The sequence below is a fragment of the Drosophila miranda genome, chromosome 2 (genome assembly GCF_003369915.1).
Source record: "Drosophila miranda strain MSH22 chromosome 2, D.miranda_PacBio2.1, whole genome shotgun sequence".
Taxonomy (NCBI): domain Eukaryota; kingdom Metazoa; phylum Arthropoda; class Insecta; order Diptera; family Drosophilidae; genus Drosophila; species Drosophila miranda.
Genome location: NC_046675.1, coordinates 22,512,110 through 22,532,777, shown reverse-complemented (window position 1 = coordinate 22,532,777; position 20,668 = coordinate 22,512,110). Strand labels below are relative to the sequence as shown.

At 44.3% G+C, this 20,668-nt stretch overlaps 2 protein-coding genes and 2 long non-coding RNA genes across 29 annotated transcripts in view; 1 reads left to right on the top strand and 3 right to left on the bottom strand.

Moving 5' to 3' along the window:
* Positions 1-15,909, bottom strand: part of LOC108155554 (synapse-associated protein of 47 kDa) — a 32,664-nt gene extending 16,755 nt beyond the window's left edge. For 11 of the 22 annotated variants that reach the window (XR_004471876.1, XR_004471875.1, XR_004471877.1 and 8 more), the window contains exons 1-3: positions 15,465-15,570; positions 14,570-15,213; positions 2,417-2,467 (exon numbers count right to left, since the gene is read on the bottom strand). Coding sequence is in view for 17 of the 22 variants with exons in the window: in XM_017286434.2 (XP_017141923.1) it covers positions 2,417-2,467; positions 14,570-14,781 (263 nt within the window). In the remaining 5 variants the exon portion in view is untranslated. Of the gene's footprint in view, positions 1-2,416; positions 2,468-14,569; positions 15,214-15,386; positions 15,404-15,464; positions 15,571-15,616 lie in introns of those variants that run through there. The other 11 variants (XR_004471879.1, XM_033389021.1, XM_033389022.1 and 8 more) reach the window with 6 other exon arrangements.
* A 604-nt stretch (positions 15,910-16,513) lies between these two features.
* Positions 16,514-17,260, bottom strand: LOC108155557 (mitochondrial import inner membrane translocase subunit Tim16). The gene is made up of 2 exons (XM_017286448.2): positions 16,956-17,260; positions 16,514-16,898 (listed from the first exon to the last, which is right to left on the bottom strand). The coding sequence occupies exons 1-2, from the start codon at positions 17,116-17,118 to the stop codon at positions 16,636-16,638; spliced, it is 426 nt and encodes a 141-aa protein (XP_017141937.1). The 5' UTR covers positions 17,119-17,260; the 3' UTR covers positions 16,514-16,635.
* A 588-nt stretch (positions 17,261-17,848) lies between these two features.
* On the top strand, positions 17,849-18,930 carry LOC117187100. The gene is made up of 2 exons (XR_004471880.1): positions 17,849-18,164; positions 18,225-18,930. It is a non-coding gene; the product is annotated as an uncharacterized LOC117187100 (long non-coding RNA).
* Positions 18,057-20,637, bottom strand: LOC117187101. Of its 5 annotated transcripts, none has more exons than XR_004471884.1 (5): positions 20,057-20,557; positions 19,407-19,940; positions 19,165-19,341; positions 18,973-19,109; positions 18,057-18,893 (listed from the first exon to the last, which is right to left on the bottom strand). It is a non-coding gene; the product is annotated as an uncharacterized LOC117187101 (long non-coding RNA). The 5 variants fall into 5 exon arrangements; XR_004471882.1 differs by lacking the exon at positions 18,057-18,893 and adding an exon at positions 20,596-20,637 and having other exon boundaries at positions 19,073-19,109; positions 20,057-20,318; XR_004471881.1 differs by lacking the exon at positions 18,057-18,893 and having other exon boundaries at positions 19,073-19,109; positions 20,057-20,318; positions 20,405-20,558.
* Positions 20,638-20,668: the final 31 nt, after the last annotated feature.

Here is a 20,668-nt window from a genome sequence, read left to right as displayed (position 1 = left end):
ATTCATGACAAACGGCGCCCAAGTGGCAGCAAAAACAAAGCCAAAATGTCGGGTATTAATTATTCAAAGCGTGAATTGATGAACCGCACTGGCCGAAAGCTGAGATTGAGGGATTGGCATAAAGCCCAATCAGTTCAAGGGTCACGGCTTACCCGATTGATAATTCAGTGGCACAGCCGCTTACGCCCAACTTTAAGCTGATTATAAAATCTGACCTTAAGACTGAGCTTGTTTAGGGGGGATAATTACAGAGCAGAGCCCTAGAGTTGGCTAAACAACTCCATTTGTGGACCCTTTACAGTAGCTGGCACCTTTTTGGACATAATCCTGCTGGGATAATTAAGAGCCACCCACCCAACTCTCCTCTTAGAACACTTAATATGATTGCCGCCTAATGGCTGGCTGTGTACCCACCGACATTAAAGGAAACGATCATCTAAGCCCCATGCCCATTCGAAGGAACGACAACGATAAGCGGCAAAAATTATACCCAAAGAAAAACATAATCATCAAAGAAAATTGTGCGCAATACTTGAGGGTAGGAATTTCTATATAGAAATTAAGAATACCAAAGGATATAGTCTGCGGGGGCTTTGCCTCCAAATCTCTAGTCTACTTGTGGGATAATTCTGGCATAATTTAAGCAAAATCAATCTCTGTCTCCACTCTATGCTAGAACTCCTGCAAAAAGTATAATGAAGATGTACAAGGTTAATTGAGCTGAAACTTTGCTTTGCAGTCCGAAAATAAAATCAACAGAAAGGACAGTGAAAGAGCCCCTGCCTGCGAATGACAGGTGAAACCGACAGGTAGACTCTGCTTCTGTTTCCGTTTAAAGGCCATTTCGCTTTCGTTTCCCACACCTGCGGTGGCCTCGTCACGGGCTGTGTCCTCCCAAGGAAAACAAAGAGTATTGTCATTTCGAATGGCCATAGAAGACACAGCTTCTGTGGCACATGTGGTTCTTGTAAGAGTCGGACAGTTCCTAAGGCTAGCAAATGGAACAGTTTAAAGTCCAGCCTTCAGTTTCCCTGTGATTGATGGAGTATTATTCCAGGACTAATTGAAGAGCAAATTGATATTTCCCAGGAGCTTCCATAGCAATAATTCAATTAAAAATACATTTCGCTTTCCCACATTTCAGCCCAAGCAAAGATCCCATTTTACATTCCTTCTCTCTCTACCACTAACAGTTTTTTCAAGGACATGCCAAGGCTCTTTCATGTTAAACAAACCCAACACTTTTTTTCTTTGATTTGCGGTTTTCAACCAGGGAAAAACACAATGGGGCATGGATATGGGATATGGGATATGGGATATGGGACCAATCAAACGCACGAACCAATGATTGTGTGCGAGTTCTGATTGGAAAATCCTATTAATAGAAGGGAGCCCTGCCAATGATCAACCATTTCATGCGACCAACTCATGGGTTATATACGCACAATATTTATTTATAGCCAGCGATGACCCTACTTCCCCAACAGGACTCTCCTGACAGTCGGAATGACAATCCCTGAAATGATAAACGTCCCAGGGCTTTGAGTTTTTGGGACAATTGTTGCCATGGGGTTTCGGTCTCAGGGCTCGTTCGCACTCAATCAAGCGCTGAATGGAACGAGTATACAGTAGGCCCTGAAGGCCGTACGCCGTACTGGCCAAAGGGCTCTCTGGAGCGCTCAAATAAAACAGGAGCGAGCCGAAAAAGGTGCCAAATGCCAGGCAAAGGAATTTTATGCGCATTAATTATACGCAAAAAGCAGGAGAACACGCCCCAGAAAATGCAAATGAATTATTTAGTCTGATATTTAAGCTGATTGAGATGAATTAACTTGAAATGAATATCAAAGGAGGGGAAAGGGCTCTGCTCCACTCAACACGTGGGCGCGCCATTAAACTTGAGAGCCGGATTTCCCACGGCGATTTTCGCCCACGCATGTAATTATGCCACAAAAAAGGAGTCATTGCGGAGGTGGGTCCTCCTCAAGTGTCACTGGATTTCCATTTACGAGTGTGTGTGTGTGTTAGGGCCACTTTGCTGCAATTAAAGTTCCAGAGCAGCCGCCAAATTGCAATTTTTATTTGACTTCTTTCCTCCTTTTAGCGATTATGAACGCTAGTCTCTAGCCCCCAACTTTTTGCAACCTTTGGCGGTCTCACCAAGCCCCCCCCCCCCCCACCCCTCTTGTTTTGCCTCTTAGTTAGCCCGAGTGGGTGTTGCACACAAAAGTTGTGCTGTTCTGTGTGTTAATGATTTTACGACTGCCATAGAAAGTTTTTCCACTCTTTGTGTGAGTTGCAAAAAGGTTAATAGTTTGATAGCATAGGGTCCCCATATAATGACTTCTAATTAGGTTTAATTAGAAATATACTTATACTCTTAGCTGTGACAATGAAAACCAAACAACAAACTTACGTGGCTTCGGTCACAAACGAATCAACCAGGGATGTGGATTTGGGAAGGCTACTAAAAATAATCAAAATACAAGAAAATAAAGAGTAAAACTTTACAAATTAAAAGGAAATAAATTGAAATAAAGTTTAAATATATCAGAAATAATAAGCAATCGAATAAAACTGATTTTAAACAGAAATAAAACGAATATTAAGTAAATAAACTTCTTAAAAGTAAAAATATTATAATAAAAATCGAATTAAAGACGTCTACTGATTCCGATATTTTTAAGTCGTGGAACGAATCCTTGAGGGTCTGTCTTTCGTATACTTAAGGGGCTTTCCGTTTAATGAGTTCCGTTCCTTCGTTTTTATACGTATTACCTCAATGGGCTTTTGCCCCTTTACCATGGCTTAATAAACTAATTAGATTAAATAATTTCCTGGGGCAAAAGCCGGCCTTTGTACGTCGTGTTTTGCGCCTTTTCCCCCTACATTTTATACACATTTCCATCTGCAGATGGAATCGCCTTTTGTGCAAAACGTCAGGATAATTACCTGCAAAAAAAAAGGAAGAGAAGAGTGAAAAGTTTCCAATGTTAATGAAGATGTATATCGTTCAGTGATTTTCAGTGTGTTAGTGGGAATTAATTAGGCAGTTTCGTGTTGGGAAAAGGGAGCCCGGCTGGAAATACTTCCTGTCCGACCTGTCCTGTCCCGTCCCGTCCTGACCTGACCCTCTCTAATTAAGCCAGAAGGATATGATATTACAAATGCGAAACAGAGCCGCGAACATGAAAGCGAAAATGAAATGAAAGTGCAAAGGTCACGCCAAACGAGGAGGCACTGCCCATAAATCTCTCCGCCCAAGAAAAACAATTTCTTAACATAAATCAACTCGTTTCTGAGTGGAGGAGGAGGTGCAGAATATGGTACTTCTTGCAGGATACAACAAGGACAGCACCATTGATAAACAATACAAATCGAATGGAATTCAATCGAGGGAGGAGCCCGAGGCGCAGGAGTAGGCAGGGGCGGCGCACAAACAGAAGGTGAAACAATTGTTTCCAATTGAAACGTTAAGGTAAATCGTGCCCCCGAGACAGCAGCGGCCTGACCTTGACCCAAATGCGGGAAAATGCCACACGAGCCGATGTGGTCCCGTGGTCCCATGGTGTCCTGTGGCACAGAAGAACAGTACACCAGTGTGGCAGGCAGGCAGGCAGGCAGGCAAAGGGCAACCAAGATAAAAGTCTAAGGCTGCCACATATCGTAGACAAGGACATTGGGAAGGAGGAGTGGGACGATGCCTGGCCATGCGTAATTTATGCCAACTGATGCCGCCGCATCATGCAAACAGCGGAAAAATTGCAAATTTTATTCAATTAAGTGTAGCGCTTTTCCCCACCAGTTTTCCATCATCATTTCTCTCTCTCTCTCCCGCAACCGCCAACAACCATTTGGTTATGGCAAATTGTCAGCCACATACCCAAGCAGCAGCAACACCAGCAACAGTTCCTCTCCTTCAGGCGCTGTATGGAGGTCCTTCATCAGTTTTCTTGCTGCATTCATTATAGGGCTAATTAAGTATACGCCATGGTGTCATGGTGTGCGCTCTAGATAGTAAAAGTCTCCATGGCAGATAGCAGATGCACTGCCGATCGATACTCGAGTCGTGCAGCATATGGCAGGCGGCATTAGTTTGATTGGACCACGCCCCCACGAGACGCCTGCTTGATGGGATAATTATTGTTTGTCTTTGGCCGAGCAAAATAGTTTCAATATGGGAAATGGTACACGCAAACACCAATACCATATTGAGGATATAGATATTTATTGGATGGGAAATCGTACAAAGTAAACAAGAAATCCAGCAATCCGTAGTTCGTTCTATCCTTTTTGAAAGAGAATTTAATCTTCCAAGAAATCCCCCATTCTGTGTATGTATATTCCACTATAATCCAGCAATCTGTAGTTTGCTCAGCTCTGTGGAGGGTGGACTGGGCTGGGACTGGGACTGGGACTGGTCAAGGGGTAGTCGCGGTGCATTGCTCATACGCCGCGTAAGCCAAGGCAAATGGCGGCACACCCCTCTCGCGACGAAGCATCCAAGGACTGCGCCATCGAGCAGCAACGTGTTGACCTTTAGCACACTTTCGCCCCTTACTCTGCCCCTTCCCCTCTGCTGTATTATCTTAATTGGTATGCAGGCAAAACTGTGCTGGTATTGGTGTTGATTTAGTTGTGTTTGTGTGTGTCGTATGACTTGGCATATTTCATTACTCAATTACAAAGCAAACGCTCGTTCGCGCTCGCTCTCTCTCTGTCTTGGGACTAAAACCGTTTGCAATTTTCAATTAACGGGTACACAAACACACACAGATACAGATACATGGCATACTCCCCCACAAAAGCTCAGAAATCAACCTCCAGCCTAATGCTTGCCCCCTAAGAGATAATCAATGGCTCGTTGGCTGTCCAACAGCCACGGAAACACGTGGGGATTGGCAGCGTGTAGTCCTGATGTGAGTCTCCTGCCGAAGAATGCCAACTCACAGATGAATGAATCGCTGGAAAGAATGGATTGATGAGTTGTGCTCACCACCGCCTCCAACCCCAAACACCCTCTCAAGCACCTCCAGCCCGAGAGTTAATGAAAGATGCAATATGGCAGAATGATTCAGCCAGCCGGCGGTCGGGTCGGATCTCCATTTCTCACTCTAATGCAAAAGAGAGAATATTTAATTACGAAATGCTTTTGACTTTGGAATGCGAGCGGAACAAAGCCTGCCAAAGGATGGCGAGCGGAGGTATTTATTGTTTAGCTAATAAATGGGTACAGGTTCTTCCAATTACAGTGAAACCTGTTTGAATGGAACAATCGAAGAGGGGAGACAACAAAAGGGGGTAGTCCCTTCTAGCATCTATTGAAGATCGAAGTACAGCTTTTGAGGGACTTGGGATCTATGGTTTCCCCAGACATTTACCCATGAAAAACACAATTCCATACACCGAGATATATATACTTTTACAATAGACTCTTTCCGACCCCAAAGACCCACATTATCCAAGAAGAAACCTTCGATCTTAACCTGAGAACTTTATCGGCTTTTGGTAGCAATATTCAAGGTTTTTTTTAGTGAAAATATGAATGAAAAGGTAACAACTTTTATTTTAAAACTATTAACGTATTCCCACCCAAAAGGATACAACTTTTGTAATCTGAACTGTGGGAGCATACTATATTTCCACCTTACTTCTTCCCCAAAATGTTCTCTATACATAATGAAGCCCCTTCTTCACTCCAACAGCAATTATTCGTTGAACCTTAAATGTTCGCTTCCGGGGCCAAAAATTGTTTTAACCATAAAATGTTTTGGCGGCCGAAACTAGAACCTGAAGACTTTAATTTTTTTCATTTGTAAAGCAACTTTTGACAGCCATTTGGAAGAGCCAGGGAAACCTTTTAAGGACGCTTCTGGGCATGAAAATTTAACAGGTTCTTTCGGGTCGGGGGTCTGGGGCGCTCGTAAAATGTGGGGCCCTGTCACGTACAGGCGTCACTGGGAATGTGTGTGTGTGTGTGTGTGGGGGAATTTCACTTAAAGGCTACTCTTATCGTAGAACTTGGGAACGAGTGTTGGAAGACAAACATACAATGCGGATAATGTCATTAGCAGTAAAGTTTCGTATCACCGAAAAATAATTTTCAAGCATATCAAAAGTAGCAAAAGGAAGTTTTGATTACAATCACAATATCACAAGAAATGCTCATTAAAAGTTACGTTTCTTGGCGCCGCCCCCGAAAAAGGGTTCCGCAAATTCGATTAAAGGGGAGAACGGAACCCCAAAAATAGAAAAAGTCGAAATGTCAGGCTTGCCATTTAAATTGCAAATTCCCCAAAATGAAGAGAACCCAAAGCTCAAAAGCCATGGTTGACAGACTGACGAAGCGGTTGACTGACTGACTGACTGAAAGACTGACACTGTTGTTGACAGTATTAATTGCTCACGTTAACGTCGAGTAGCGCACAAACCGAAAATTGAATTCCATCCAACGACAGCAGGAGGAGGAGCCAGAGGCGCCACAGCGGCAGGACGAAGGACCCGCGCCGGTGGCAGCTAAAAACTGAAATTGAATTACCAGTGTTTTCTCCGTCGAACTATAAACACATTTGCTGCCGGCTGTCGCTTGTTCCATGGCATTTCACCAAAGAAAAGCAAAACTAAACGGGTTTGGTCTTTAAGGAAGGTATAAAGAAAAAAATAAACCCCCCTAAGGACAGAAAATCTATAAGTCTTAAAAGATTTTAGAATTGCTTCCTAAAACCCAAACAAAGACAAAATCTATTAGAGTGACATTAATTCTTTTAAAGTAAATATTAAGGAGCCAATTTTCATTTCCAGAGTAAAGACCTACAAGTTCCGAATGGTTGAATTAATTCTGGAATATATTCTACATTTTTTGGGCTCCTTTGCTTTGGTATTCACTAAGTCTTTAACAAAATTTGGAGAACATTTTTCATTTAATTTGGGCACCTGTATTTTCAGTAATGTTCTCCGAACTCGTGGTGTTTCCACAACAAATGTGTGCTCCTGTAAGCATTTTGTATGCGTCGAACTGCCAAACAGATGGCCCCCCCAACAGTTCCACCCACCACTTTTGCATAAGGTGTACAGCTCCAGCCTCCCCCCTGGGTGGCCCGTCATTGTGATTAGGCAAGAGCTTGGAAATGCCCTGCCATAAATTTCCGCTGCAGATGAGAGTCACAGGAGCAGCAACAGCTACCAAAAATTTATGAACCACAGCGCAAAACAAAATGGCCGCTCTGAAAGGCAGGGCTTCGGGCTATGTGTTTTACAGTCGACCAAATCGGCACAAACCCCCAGAACAAGGAGGGGCCGCTGGAGGGGTCCCAGACACATGAGCAATTGGGACTGGCTTTTAAAACTGGCAACAGAGCTGCCATTAACGCAATGCAAATAGAACCCCCAACCATCCCCATCCCCAACAGCCAACAGCCAACCTTCACCTCTCCCTAACAATCCTTATCAAACGTTGATGCTTTCTACTTTCTGTTGTTTTTTGGCATTTTATAGATCGTGTAGAGTTTTATGTTAATTTTTAAATATTACTCAAGAGGGCGGCAGGGGGGGCGGCATAAAATGATGTGTGATGTATACGACCTATGAACTGTCTGCCTAGTTGGATAGACATTACAGATATGGAACTTAATGGTCTACAAAATAAAAAGCAGATAACATAGGAATGGAGGTCTGTACAGCCTGTGGATGGGCACATTTGGGGTTAAATTCAAAGTGATTCCAGGCTCAGAAAAGAAGCTCTCTTGATCCCCTTTCAAACAAATACATCTCTTTATAAGTTTATCTTTTCATCCAGGAACATATGTACATACACTTGTTTTAAGAACTCAACAAAGGAGAAAGTTTTAATATAAGTTTGTCTTACTTTTTTTGGGGTGCAAAAAACATTTTTCATGGCGCAATGACAGCGTGGAAAAGCCAAAAAAATAGAAACAAAACACGTAGTACACGGGCTGCGCATTTTTACGATCCAAACGTAATTTCCTATTTTGTAGCGAATTCCTACTGCGAAATGCCACAGAGATACAAACATTTTTATGTGTGTGCGTGCTGGCACACGACAACCACTGCACCCACTACGCCTTACAGGAGGGGAACAGGACATACACTGTGCTCTTTTTATACCGAGGTTTTGATGGGAGTACAGAAGGGTATAACAGGCATACGATCGTGTAATGGGGGAGAGCAGAGAAGCATTCCTAAGAGGATCTACAGAAGGACCTCTACTTTGTGCCCACATCTCGGATACTAAAAGAAGATCGATCATCTCGCTTTAAAGCAGTCTCCTGCGAGGCTCAAGCTCTCTTCCATTTTTTAGCTTAAGGACCTTTAACAGAGGTATCCTCTAGTCGATGTTTACTCATCTCCAGCGGGTCGTCTAGCTCCCTCTCTCTGCTGCCGTCTCTTGCATCATTTGTTGGCATTACTTTTACTGGCCTGTCACTTCCGTCCGACCCGGACCACCCTTAGCCCCCCAGAGCGTTAATATTTATGTTTTGCCAGCGCTTTTCTTTGCTGTTAACGTAACTTTATCATCGTCTATGTCCCGGGCAGGACACCATAACAGAACATTATTATCATCATCATGAAGGGGCTCAACTTTTGCCCGCCGACTACTGACTGTTCCGCCCACGCGCTTTCGCTTTAGTTGACTTCCGTGCGTGCACTTTTCTATCCTCCATCCTCCGTCCGCCATCCTCCAGTATCATTTATCTTTATTTGTAGAATAAAAAGGAAAAGCTGCCAACATATGTTTCCCACAGAATTTCCATATGCTGCTGACTGCCGTGTCCTGATTTCATTTCACTTTTGAATCGAGAAACAGAGACAGAGAGAACGAGAGAGAGAGAGAGGGAGTCCGAACATCTGCATTATTAGCACCTTTTGGCCAGGGCCAGGCCTTGGGGTCACTTTACGAGGAGCATAAAATTTTATTCATTCGCTTCCCCTCTCCCGCGGTGGTTGCGTGTGAGGGCCATAAAAGTCTCTCCGCTTGCCAAAAACCTTTGGCACACTTTAGATTTCTGCGGCATAATTGACCGCCAATTGATGTGGCAGAAGTGGGGCACCGCTAGCCCAAGCCAAACGGTTGCACGGACACCGTCCAGCGGTTTTTAGGATCGAAAAGTGCATCCATAAAAACGGTGTTAAGTTGATTGGACATTTTGATGGCCTTTGATTAGTTGCAGAACTCGGAAACACGAGAAGTGAAACCCCAAAGCTTTAAATAATAAAAACAACCACAAATTTGTGGCAATTCTGTAAAATATTGAAAATATGCTGGACAATAGTACTAAAGATAAAAGGGAAGCACATCTAAGTAAATCTATAAGAAGATTACGTTCAAAATCTCATTTTGATAGCTCCTTAAATGTATGGAATCTGTAGACAAATGCCAGGACAGCTAGGCTCTGCTTTAAAGGCTTTCAAATATATAAATTCTTTTACAAACTAATCTCCTAAGCCCCCCCCTTAAACCTATTTAAAACCCTTGGTTATTTAAACCCATCGATTTCCTGGAAATACCAATGAAATCTCAACCAAATCAACCTGATTTCCATACACATAAATACCCCATAGCGTGAGCTAAAGATCAGCAAATGAAACCACTTCCGCACACGTTTCCTCGCGTCTGTGTGTGTGTGTGTGCAATTCCCTAACCAACAATTAGGTGTTGAAAAATTCGTGACAAAACATTTAATTTGCATACATATTTGTATTTATATTTATGGCACAAATGGGGGAAAAAACGCCAGCCCCCAAGGCAATAAATATTAATTTTGTGGCCCAAACAAGAAGCATAGACAGAAGCCGAAGCAGAACCAGGTCCAGAGTCTAGTCAGCAGGCAAAACCACAGTCCAGTCAGAGGTGGAGCCCGAGAGACAGAACCACAGTCCAGCGGTAGAACCACAGTCCCAGTCAGAGAGGGGGCGGGGGGAGCCAAAACCATAGTCCAGAGACACAACCAAATCCACAGACATGATTTAAACACAAAAACTAGTCTAAAAGGGACAGTATAAATTGAATTAAATTGCGACAGCTGAAAAAATAAACCAAACAAATAGTTTTTTGAGGCCCAGTCCCACCACCCACCATCCACGGCGGACAGCCGACACCGAAAGGCGCAGCTGGCAATTAAGGCCCAAAGCCGAGGAAACGAAATGAAATTGCAAAAACAGCAATTGCCGTATTTTCGTTTTATTTATTTTTTCTTTTTTTTTGGGGAGGGAGGGAGAAAGCTGACCACACAAATTGTTGCTTTCGGGTTTCGGCTCGGGTCTGAGTCTGGCCGTTAATTTGCCTGGAAAATGTCAAATGGCGAACGGTCGAACGACCGAACCACCGAACAAGGCGTCGTTAGCACCCACGCGGGGGCTGGTGCCTGGTGGCTGGTGGCTATGCGGCTATAGCCACGGTTATGTGTCGTCCTGTCCGGGCATGAAATTTTAATACCGCCTTTAAATTTAAGTAGCCCCCAAAAATTTGTGTGGTTTTAAATACACTTTTCGGGCGAGGGCATGGCCGAAAAGGCAGCAGCTGTGACACTGTGGGCTCTCCTTTTCTCTCCCGATCCCTAAAGTGTATTTAAATATTCGGTTCATGGAAATTAGTTTGTTGTGAATTTTTGCATTTGATTTGGCAGAGTTTCAATTGGACACTTCTACCTCACTTTCCTTCCGTCTCTTATTTATATTTGTATATCCTTGGGAAATGTATTTTGTATTTTTTTTTTGTTTGTCGGGGAGGCCAAATGTTGCGTCGATAAAGTTCTTGGTGGAGGTGTTTTGCCGTTGGCTCTCATTTATTTATTTATATTGAGGCCAGCGCTTAGATTTCATTATGTTTGCAGTGTCTCTCTGTCGCTGTCTTTGTGGGTGGAAGGAAAGTCCTTCTTTGGGCAGGTGGAAAATACAGAAAGAAAGACAAGTCTAAGGTCGATTCCATTATAATATTTATATCATTTTTGAGGCGGTGGCACGAGAGAGTTTCCTAACAAAGGAGGGGCACAATTTTGTGCTATTTGCATATGGGAGAACATATTCCAATATTTAAGTTGTTTCCTTTCCTGATATTTGCATTTAGAAAACATATTTCAATCAGGCCCCAACATGCCGACGAGTATGCAAATATTTGTTGCTTAACTTTTGTTTTCCTTTCCCCAATTTTTGGAGCCTTGTTTTGTTTTCCATTTTGCCCATATTTCGAGCCTTGTTTTAATGATGACCAGGAAAACTTTTCATGTTTTGCGTTATTCCTTGTGCGAGGCAATCAAAAGTTGCCGCTTACTTTGCCTCTCCTTTTTAAAGGACATGCGACATGGGTAAATTGTGTCAAGTGGCGTTAAAAATGCATTGCCTCGCGCTGTGTCCTGCTTCTTATTTGCCAAGCAATTTGAGAGCTGAAAACCAGATGAAATGTGCCTTGCTTTTGGGTTTCTTTTATGGCCTACTCGTATAGCCTAGGCCCTAGTCCTAGCCCTAGCCCTAGCCATAGCCATAGCCTGCTCTTGCCTTCTATTTTTGGCATAATTTTAGACAAAGGCAAGGGCACACAGACACACACACATTCAGCAACAGAGACGAGAGCCAGTGCAAATAGTGTAAATGTCCTTGAAAGCGCCAACAACTTTGGCCCTGGCGCATAGCACAAACGAAACAGGAAAAAAAGAAAACAGAAACCGAAACACAAACCAATGCAGGGGAGCGCAGCAGTACAGCAGGACAGAAGCACAGGTGAAGGCTTTCTAGGGTTAAGACTTTGGGGGAATGCAATTCGATAATTACATTTCCATGGAATCCTTTGCCAGAGGAAACTCTCGTTACACATCGATTTCCCTTGAAATTCTGCGTTGTCCTCCGTAGCATACTTATTGGGGCGCGGATTGCATTTCAATTTTCGTGAATTTCCACACAGGGGAAACTTCTTTAATTGGTTTTCCATTTGAACCGAGAAAATTCTGCGTATTTCATTTGAGCCCCCTGGTCGAACACTTTTTAATTACGAAAATATTCCCCCGGTTCTATTTGCACGACATTTTTAATTGAATACCAATCGATTTTGGCCCAATTTGCGAGAGTTGCTCTAATGAACGACACTGTATGCATGACAGGGAAAATGAAATAAATTAATTCATTGAAAATTATAGAGATTTGGCGGGGATTGCTGTGCCATAAAGAGGCCCATCATCGGCACACACCACACGTTTTCTGAATGCACAATTATTAAATAGGCTGACAAAAGGCGGACCGCCACGGCCAGGGAGAGCCAGTGGAGCGGAGCAGGAGGCCAAGGCAGATGGCGTCGTTTTTACTCGTTTTCGGGGGCTACATCACATGTGCACAATTTTCAGAGAGAGCGAGAGCGAGCGTGGCGAGAGCGTAACAGTTCGCTCTCGTTGTATCGATCCGCAAAACGAGCAAAAGTCAACTGGAAACTGGAAAGCAACCACCAAAAAGGAACACATCCTGCCTGGCTGCCTGTCCGACCCATTGACACCCCACCGCCCACACCCTCGCCCTCGCCTCCGCCATCTGGCTGTGGCTCTGGCTTTGGCTCTGGCTTTGGGTCTGGCTGACATTGGTGACAGTTTTTCGCACACACAAAGAGCTGGTCAAAAAACTGAACTTTGTACAATGCAGAGAGACAAAGAGAGAGAGAGAGAGGGAGAGAGAGGAGGCGGGCCGTCCTCAGCGGGAGAGCCCTCTGCTTGAATGACTCAACATTTTGTGGTTATGCATAAGCCACGTGCAAATTATTTTCCCCATCAAAACAAAAGCAGGGAAAAGCATGGAAAAGCGGAGCAAAACGTACATGAAAACCCCCCTCCAAAACGAAAAAGGAAGCTTGTCCAACTTGTCAATGTCAATTGATAGCGAAAGCAGGGGGTCCTTCGGGGCTCCGCTCCAGGACATGGAATAGGCCGTGTGACACATCCACATCAAAGTCAAAGGAAGCGGAGAAGAGGCGGCCACTAACCAGAATGTCGTCTGGCACCAGCTGTTGGCAGCTGTTGGCTTTCAGAACGTGCTCCCCCTTCATCGTTTTGGGTTTGACATCCTCCAGCTCTGCTCTGGCTCCACACACAATTAAATATTAATGCGCGAAATTAAGTGAAAAATAGCTAGCAATGGAAATGGTGTGGGTGTGGGTGTGGGCGTGGGTGTGAGCGTGGGTGTGCCTCCCTCCTCTGGCTCCGGCTTGTGTAAAGGATTAGACAGCAACTTGTGGCATTAACGCGGACATCACACGAGGCTTAACTTGTCCAACAGCAACAAAACAAAAAAAGACAACCAGAAATAATTGGTTTTTATTTTCATTTGTGTGTCGGAAAAGGAACTACGAGGAGGAGGCACTATCGTGGCAATCTAAGGTGGACTTTGTTTACCCAGAAATTAATGGAGGAGGCATAGTTTTGGGTGCGGATTGTTTGCCAGAGATTGATGAAGTGTCGGCAACAAACAGAGGGGAAAAGGTCAAAAGAGTATGGCGGAGAAGGAAGCGTAAATAGAGGATAAACAATCATTCATTTTTCGGTGGAAGAAGTCAAGTAGAGAAGGTTTGCTACATTTTTATTTTGGAAAATGAATTTGGGTAAGCGAATTTCTTAATTGAAAAAGCAGAACAAATGCTTATAAAATATAAAATAATATAGGAACTAAGTTATCTAAATTTCCCTTTAAACAATTCCCTTCAACGTTTTCTGCATAGGCAAACCTTTGCTTAAGTACTAAATGCCGTAGAAATGGGAAAACGACTTCCTTCGTTGCCCTTTCATTGTATATTTCTCAGTATTTCTACAGATAAAACGTATCTGTGTCATGACTAATCATTTATTAAAGAAATCTATATAAAATCTATATGCTATGACCTGAATAAAGTAAAGCCCATTAAAAATGGCCAATTCTTTGAATTGAATAATCAAAGAAAACCTCAGGAAATCTTCATTTCTAAGCCCAATTCAGTGGAACAATCTAACCACAAGCCAATTTGGGCAATTTTCTTTGCATTTGCAGCACAGCACAACCGAGCAGAAGCAGAAATTTGTTGCAATCAAAGTTTGGTTTGTGGCAGGCAGGCAACAACAAACGAAATAAATCAAAAGTTTCTCTATATATAATGCGACCCGTATACGGAGTTTATCGGGCATTTGGTTTGCAGTTTAAGCAATTATGTTCAGTCACGTGAGAGCGTGTGGAATGCCATGCAATGGATAGGAAGCATGACTGCTGCTGCAGGGGAGAAGAGAAGAGCAGAACAGAGCAGAGCTCCAGAGAACTTCCCAACTATGACAAATGGCAGATGAGGCGGGGCAGTAGACAGGGGCCGCCTGCAGTTGGCCAAATGCTAAAAGGTACAAATAGCAAGGTCATATTGGCACGCCATGTCAAGACGGGCGGAACACTGGCACAGAGGCACCGCACGGCACAGAGACACAAGCAGAAGCAGAGACATGACAGGTGCAGGGAAAAGGCCAAAGGAGCAGGACCTGCTTAAGGGCACTAGGAAGATGAGCAAACCATGAATGAGTGTGTACAGAGTATGACAGTAAGAAGGGTTGAATGGACTCACCTTTTGCCAGCCTCCTCGCCTTCGAGTCCCTCGCCGCCAGCGGCAGCTGCTTCCTGATCTACTGAAGCACTGGCCACCGCCTCGGCGGAGGTGGTGGGTGCGACGGCAGCGGGTGCCGCATCTCCTGTGGGTACTGGGACCTCCTCATCGCCAGCGCCACCCTTGACGGCGCCAACCAGCGAAGTAAATTGATTTGTAAGACCCGAAAACATGTTTGGTGCTGCGTTTTGTGTGGCTGTTGATGATGGTTTAAAGGATTAGCCTGCTTGGGGCTCTGCCTGCTGCCTGCTGCGTGCTACGTGCTGCTTGCGCGTGCTGCGTCCGAGTGGAGTGTCGTGTGGTATGTCCTGTCCTGTACGGAGATGTACACAAAACGAATGCCCCACGAGGCTCCAAAACCAAAAAAACGTGCGCACGTTCGGGTCTCTCTCACTCTCGCTCTCTGCAAAGGCTCCTGCTGCTGCTGCTTCTCTCTCTCTCTCTCTCGTTCCTTTCGCTCAACTTTTACTACACTTGGCAGAAATTTTGTAATAAGTTCTGTTCTTGTTTCCGTTTCTTTCAGTGTGTCGCACCACAGAAGTTTCACTTTCAACTCTCGCTCGGGAGTTATGTAAATTTTCGCATTTAATTTCTATTTTCGCACGCTGCAAGATGATTAAAAGAAAGGCAATTCAGATTTGTTATCGCAATATGGCGTTGCACAAGAGACCTGACGCTGAGGGCAGGCAGGGAAAATCAATAAAACAGGCATATAAATTGTCTGAAACGAGCGAATAATGCGTTGCTATTTTGCACAATTTCACGATTCGATCGATACCTCGCCACCGTTCGCAATTCACTTGGATGTATCGTCTGACTATATAGTAATATTAACGCCCTGGCTATGGTAATTTACCACTTGAGGTTTTTCTTTTTTCTCGGTTTGGATTGGGGGAATGGCTCCAAAGACAAGTGGAATCTGTTGGTTTTTACGGCTGCCTACTTCGAAGGTCCTCTGAAAACTGGCAGAGCAGAGGAATTTCAGTTGTTCAAATACCGTGTACGTACTTCTCGGTGGCGTCTCTCTGAGTCGAGTCTCTCTCTCGTCGTCGTAGTCGTCGGTGGCGACTGGAAAGCCCCAATGGACCCACGAATCTCTTCCTGGCAGACACCCACTTTTGTTTGCAGTGCGTATTCGTGGTGGAGGGTTTTCCTTTGTGCGCTGGAATTTCTGGCTAGTGTCTGCGCATGTGCCAGCTGTTTGCGTTGTTAATGAATGCGATAAAATAAACAATTGACACGTCTGAATTTAACAACAACTGCGCAGAAAATCTATACAATATATGTTAAGTGCTGCCCATCAAACAGCTGACTTCTATTAGTGGTAATTGGAAATATCGATACTTGTCAGAAAATTGCTTGCACATCTCCAGTTGGGCAAACAGCTGGCTCTGTTTTCAAGGTATATTAGGCAAAAGGGGTGGATTTTACCTTGCTTGCGTTGCGATTTTTGGGCCGTGTTGCATGTTGTCCATGCCCTCTTTTTTCTCAGCGGTCGGATTTGAAAGGACGGCTGGAATTTGAAATTTGAGTAAGAAACGCTTCAAAAAAGCTCCAATTCGGCGTCGATCGGTGCTCGTCCGTGTTTGTTCGGACTATTGGAGACATATAGGAAATAACAGCAAATTTGTAGCACTTACCGCTACCGGCGGACATCCTGTGCAGCCTAACGTGCATTTTGCAGACGGAACTGTTCAACAGGTCAGCAGGACCAGCGGGCGAATAAGCTAAATGAAGCTAGTTCATCTGTACAACGACAATGCGTATCCTGGAGCGACTGGAGCACCGAGGACATTATTTAAGATATTGCAGACGATATCTGCAGAGTACATCCAAACATCGATGTTTTTTTTAGCTCGCTGTAATGTTCAAGCGAAACAAGAACAATTGCACATAAAGCTCCACTTTTACATCATTTTGTTCATACAAATCTATTTACAGCAACACACAAGTCGTCTTTGTACTTAACACATAAATTTATAAATCAATTAGAAGCTAATTATTTTCGTTTGGAGGTACAACAGGATTCAGCGTACTTGCCGGCCCCTCCTTGGAGGCGCTTCCGCCTCTGACTCCGCCGCGGGCTCCGCTTTCGGTGGCGGCGGCCGCTGGGCTTTCAGTTCGGTGTCTAGGCGCTCTTTGGCCCGGAAGACCTTTGACTGTAGATAAAAGGAACCGCCTTTCCCGCGATCATTCACACTGAACAGATGCTCGTAATTCTTGATAATGCTGTCCACGTTCTTGAGGTCGTCCACGTTCAGGATTTGCTTGGCCTCCTCAACGGTCATGCCTAGAAGTGAATGGAGAATGAGTCAAGGTTCTCCTATAATTGATTTCACCAGCTTACCTGTGCGTAGGTTGGACTCTGCGGTCTTGTCGCCCTGTTTGCCGCCACCTGCCCGACGGGCGGCCTCCTGGGATGCGGCTATCTCTTGCCTTAGCGCCTTGGTGAAGGCGCGTCCCACTGCCTGAGCACCCAGAACGATGATTTGTGCAATGTACTTAGCCATTGCTGTTGTTCCTAAACGGTAGCACCTGAATTTTGGTTTATTTCTGATACACACTGTTTACTAGCGTACGTTTTTGTTTTCAATCAACGAGTTTCCAAAAATTATACAATGCTCATAACCTAAAATCGGCACACCAGCTGTTTGCTGTCAGTCGGACCCTTCGATTAAATATACCGAAATATACCATCTCATTTTCAAAATATACCGTGAATATACTGACGAATTCCAGTTCTAATTTACATATTCCTCGTTTTTGATATTCCGTGGAATATTACTAGCTATATAGAAAATTTAGCCATGCCCACATAATTTTATCCGATTAGTGATTTAATTTTCTACTTGACTGGTTTATTCTAAATATTTGCTTTTATTGGATCTTGTCTAAAAAATGGTTTTAGCGAAATAGGTCAAACAAAACAACCGAAAGAGGATAGTCGTTCATATTGCTCAATTTAGAGATTCTGTTGAATAATTCTGGCTATCTAAAACCTTTAGTTCTGCCCACATATTTTTAGGCCATAGATGAATACATTTTCTACAAAATTGGTTAGTTTTTAGTCCTTGCTTTTATTGTATTTTGACTAAAACGAGGTTTAAACAAAATAGTTCAACAAAAAAAAAAGTCGCAATATTGCTGGTATTTGAAGACATGATGTGTGTATAGGCCTTTGTATACCCTATTTCGTTAATTTAATATGAAAATATTGTTCAAACTGTTTTTAAAACATAATTAATAAATACATGTTCTCACATTGATATCCTGATCCAAGTACCTTTTAAACAATTACTGACAAGTTTGATATACTATTTCTATTTCTATATTTCTAGCTAGTAGCTGAGACATTCAGCTCTGAATTCATAATTTCATTCGATTATTTCATCAATTTCCTAAAGGACTGACTAAATTTAAGTTCTCAAGTATATTTTTTCCTACAAAATTTTTTGTTCCAGTTAACGAAATTTCGTGGTCTTCATTTAATTACGGGATGCAGTCTTCGTGTCGAACGAATCAGAGCCTCAGGGAGCTATTGGTGTTCTTTCCAGAGGTGCGATTTCAATTGAAAACAGTTTAATTCGAATCATAGTAGTTTTCTTTTTCCAAATAGCGAATAAAGTGCCTTCCTGTAAGATGATTTCCGAGTGTATTGCGGCTGTGGTGAAAGTCGGCCAGAAGGCATACAGATATTTCCAGCCACCGACCCCTGAGCCACCGGTCGTCGTCGTCTGGACTTCCCACTGCGCCCACTGTGTGGGGGTCCCGGCTGGACCCATCATACTCGCGCTTCTTTTCAAGCTTATCTACGACATTATCAACATACGAAGCGCAACAAATGTTGGAGTGGATCCGGCAGAAAAACCGGAGCCTGCCGAAGGGGAAGGACTGGTGCCCGCAGAGCAGGACATAGAGCGTCCTGCTGCTGAAGGCGCAGCCCGACAGGAAGGTGGCGACGCATGGTATGGGGATCCGCTTCGTGGATTTAATCTGCATTGATTTCGTTGCTATTGTTGATATTGCGGCGCGAGGAATCGGAGACGGCTGACCGAGTTCAGCTCATCCCAACTGACGCCCGAGTCATCGGATGACTCGGATGGTGGAGTGGCATCTACCTCGGCAGCTGCCGGTTGTTGCTGTTGTTGTTGTTGTCGGATCGGAAACGCTTCTCCTCCAAACCGATGGCGTGGCTGTTCCCGTTAGCTCTGCGCTTGTGTAAAGTCTGACGCTCGGCCGAAGGGCTTTAATAGATGGGATGATGTACTATTGATTTTGATTGTGTCTAAAATAAGGTTTAAGCCAAAACAATTTCCACTTAATTAATTTCTTTATATGTATGTTAATACACGCAATACAATAACCTGGCACACTCGTCCAGTGTCTTTTCGCTCCATCTTCATCCGCAGCTTGGTCGCGTTGCACCTGAAATGCAATATCCGGCAGGTTCTCTATTGCATTTTCAAAGTCTTTAAAAGGGAGTGCTTGACGGCGTGCTTCCCTGCGAGAAGAACATCAGTATGCAGTGATTGTCAATTATTTTTGGTTATGCTTACTGCTTACTGCCTTATTTAATTTCTTCGATGGAGCTATTAGAACTCGATATATTGGCTCTGTGCGGATTTTCCCGGAGCGCAAGAATATCATAGGCAGGGCAATGCGCCGAACGAATCGCCCGCACCATCGGCACAGTCCTGTCAGCCATCGGAGAGCAGGGCGGCCGATATGCAAAGCTGTAGAAAGGAGTAGTATATTGTTAGTTTAAGAATTTAGGCAGATATCGTGTCTTTCCAATCACCGTGTTGATGGGAGTAGTCGGCCTCATCGTGGACATTCTCACAGTTTTCAAAGGTGGTACCATAGCAGATCAGAGCCTTGTCGAAGCACTCGCCGGACTGGCAGCTGAACTGATCCACCCGTCATGTGGGACATCCCACTTCATCCGACTTGTCCGGGCAGTCATTTTGGCCATCACAGTGCCAGGATGCGGGTACGAAGTCCTTATTCATGTCACCATTCCCCGTCACTGGGGCCGTGCACGTGAAATGATCTGGCCCACAGGCCGAACACACGCCGTAGTTCTCCTGGCTCTCCAGTAGAATCAGATGCTTGTGGCACAACAAGCAGTTGCTTTGGGCAACTCTGCCGTGTGATTGTGCAGCACTTTCGCATCCGGTGTCCACACGGCCCGGATGTCTGTGAACTGCGACAGACGATGCAGCTCCACGGAACAACGCTCTCCGTTGACAGTGATCCGTTGCACTCCGGTCTTGTCTTGCGAGGCTTTACCGAGTCCCCGGTATCGTTGACGCCTACGGATTCACCCAGGAAGCTAAAAGAGGCAACGTTTTAGGAACACAATTGTGCGGATGGTCACGTTAATGCTGTTGGAGTAGGAGTAGGTCCAGAAGAGCAGCCGCTCTGTCCGGAGTTGGCCAAGAGGCTTACCTTTGTGCCATTTGCCAGAGAACGCTTGATGCTGTGACTGTGACACGCAGGGGGTCGCGGGGCCGGTACAGGCAGAGGCCCCATTACCCAATGCCGTTCTCAGCTGTTCGAACAGCTGTTCTACCCCTACCCCTAGTCCAGGATCTGTTCTTCTTCCTCCTTTTTCAATTGTTTTCCTATGAAATTCATCTTCTGGGGGCTGAGGCAGGGAGTAGTGGGCCACACAAAGGGCGTCGCTGCAGACTCTGTGGCTGGACTTTAACTGTAAATGCGAAGAAGGTGGAAGGCACAGAATAGCCGTGGAACAGCGGCTGTTTTTGGGGAGTGCCCTGTGACATCAGGACTTACTGTCATTTAAAGCCACTGTAGGCAGACGCACAAGGCACTTTTGCTCATACAACAGTAGCATAAACAAACGAGTATCGAACCAATTGCTCAATTCTTTATTCCGTCGAATATTACTAGCTTTATAGAACATTTAGACATGCCCACATAGTTTTGTACGATTGATGAATATATTTTCTACTTGACTGACTTACTTTAAATAATTGCTTTTATTGGATTTCTATATAAAGTTGAAAATAAAATTTAATAGGTTGATGAAATTGACAG

Coding starts and splice junctions, on each gene's coding strand:
- LOC108155557 (XM_017286448.2), bottom strand. CDS start 17,118: ATGGCTAAGTACATTGCACAAATCATCGTTCTGGGTGCTCAGGCAGTG. Junction 16,899..16,955: donor AGAGTCCAACCTACGCACAG/GTAAGCTGGTGA, acceptor ATTCACTTCTAG/GCATGACCGTTGAGGAGGCC.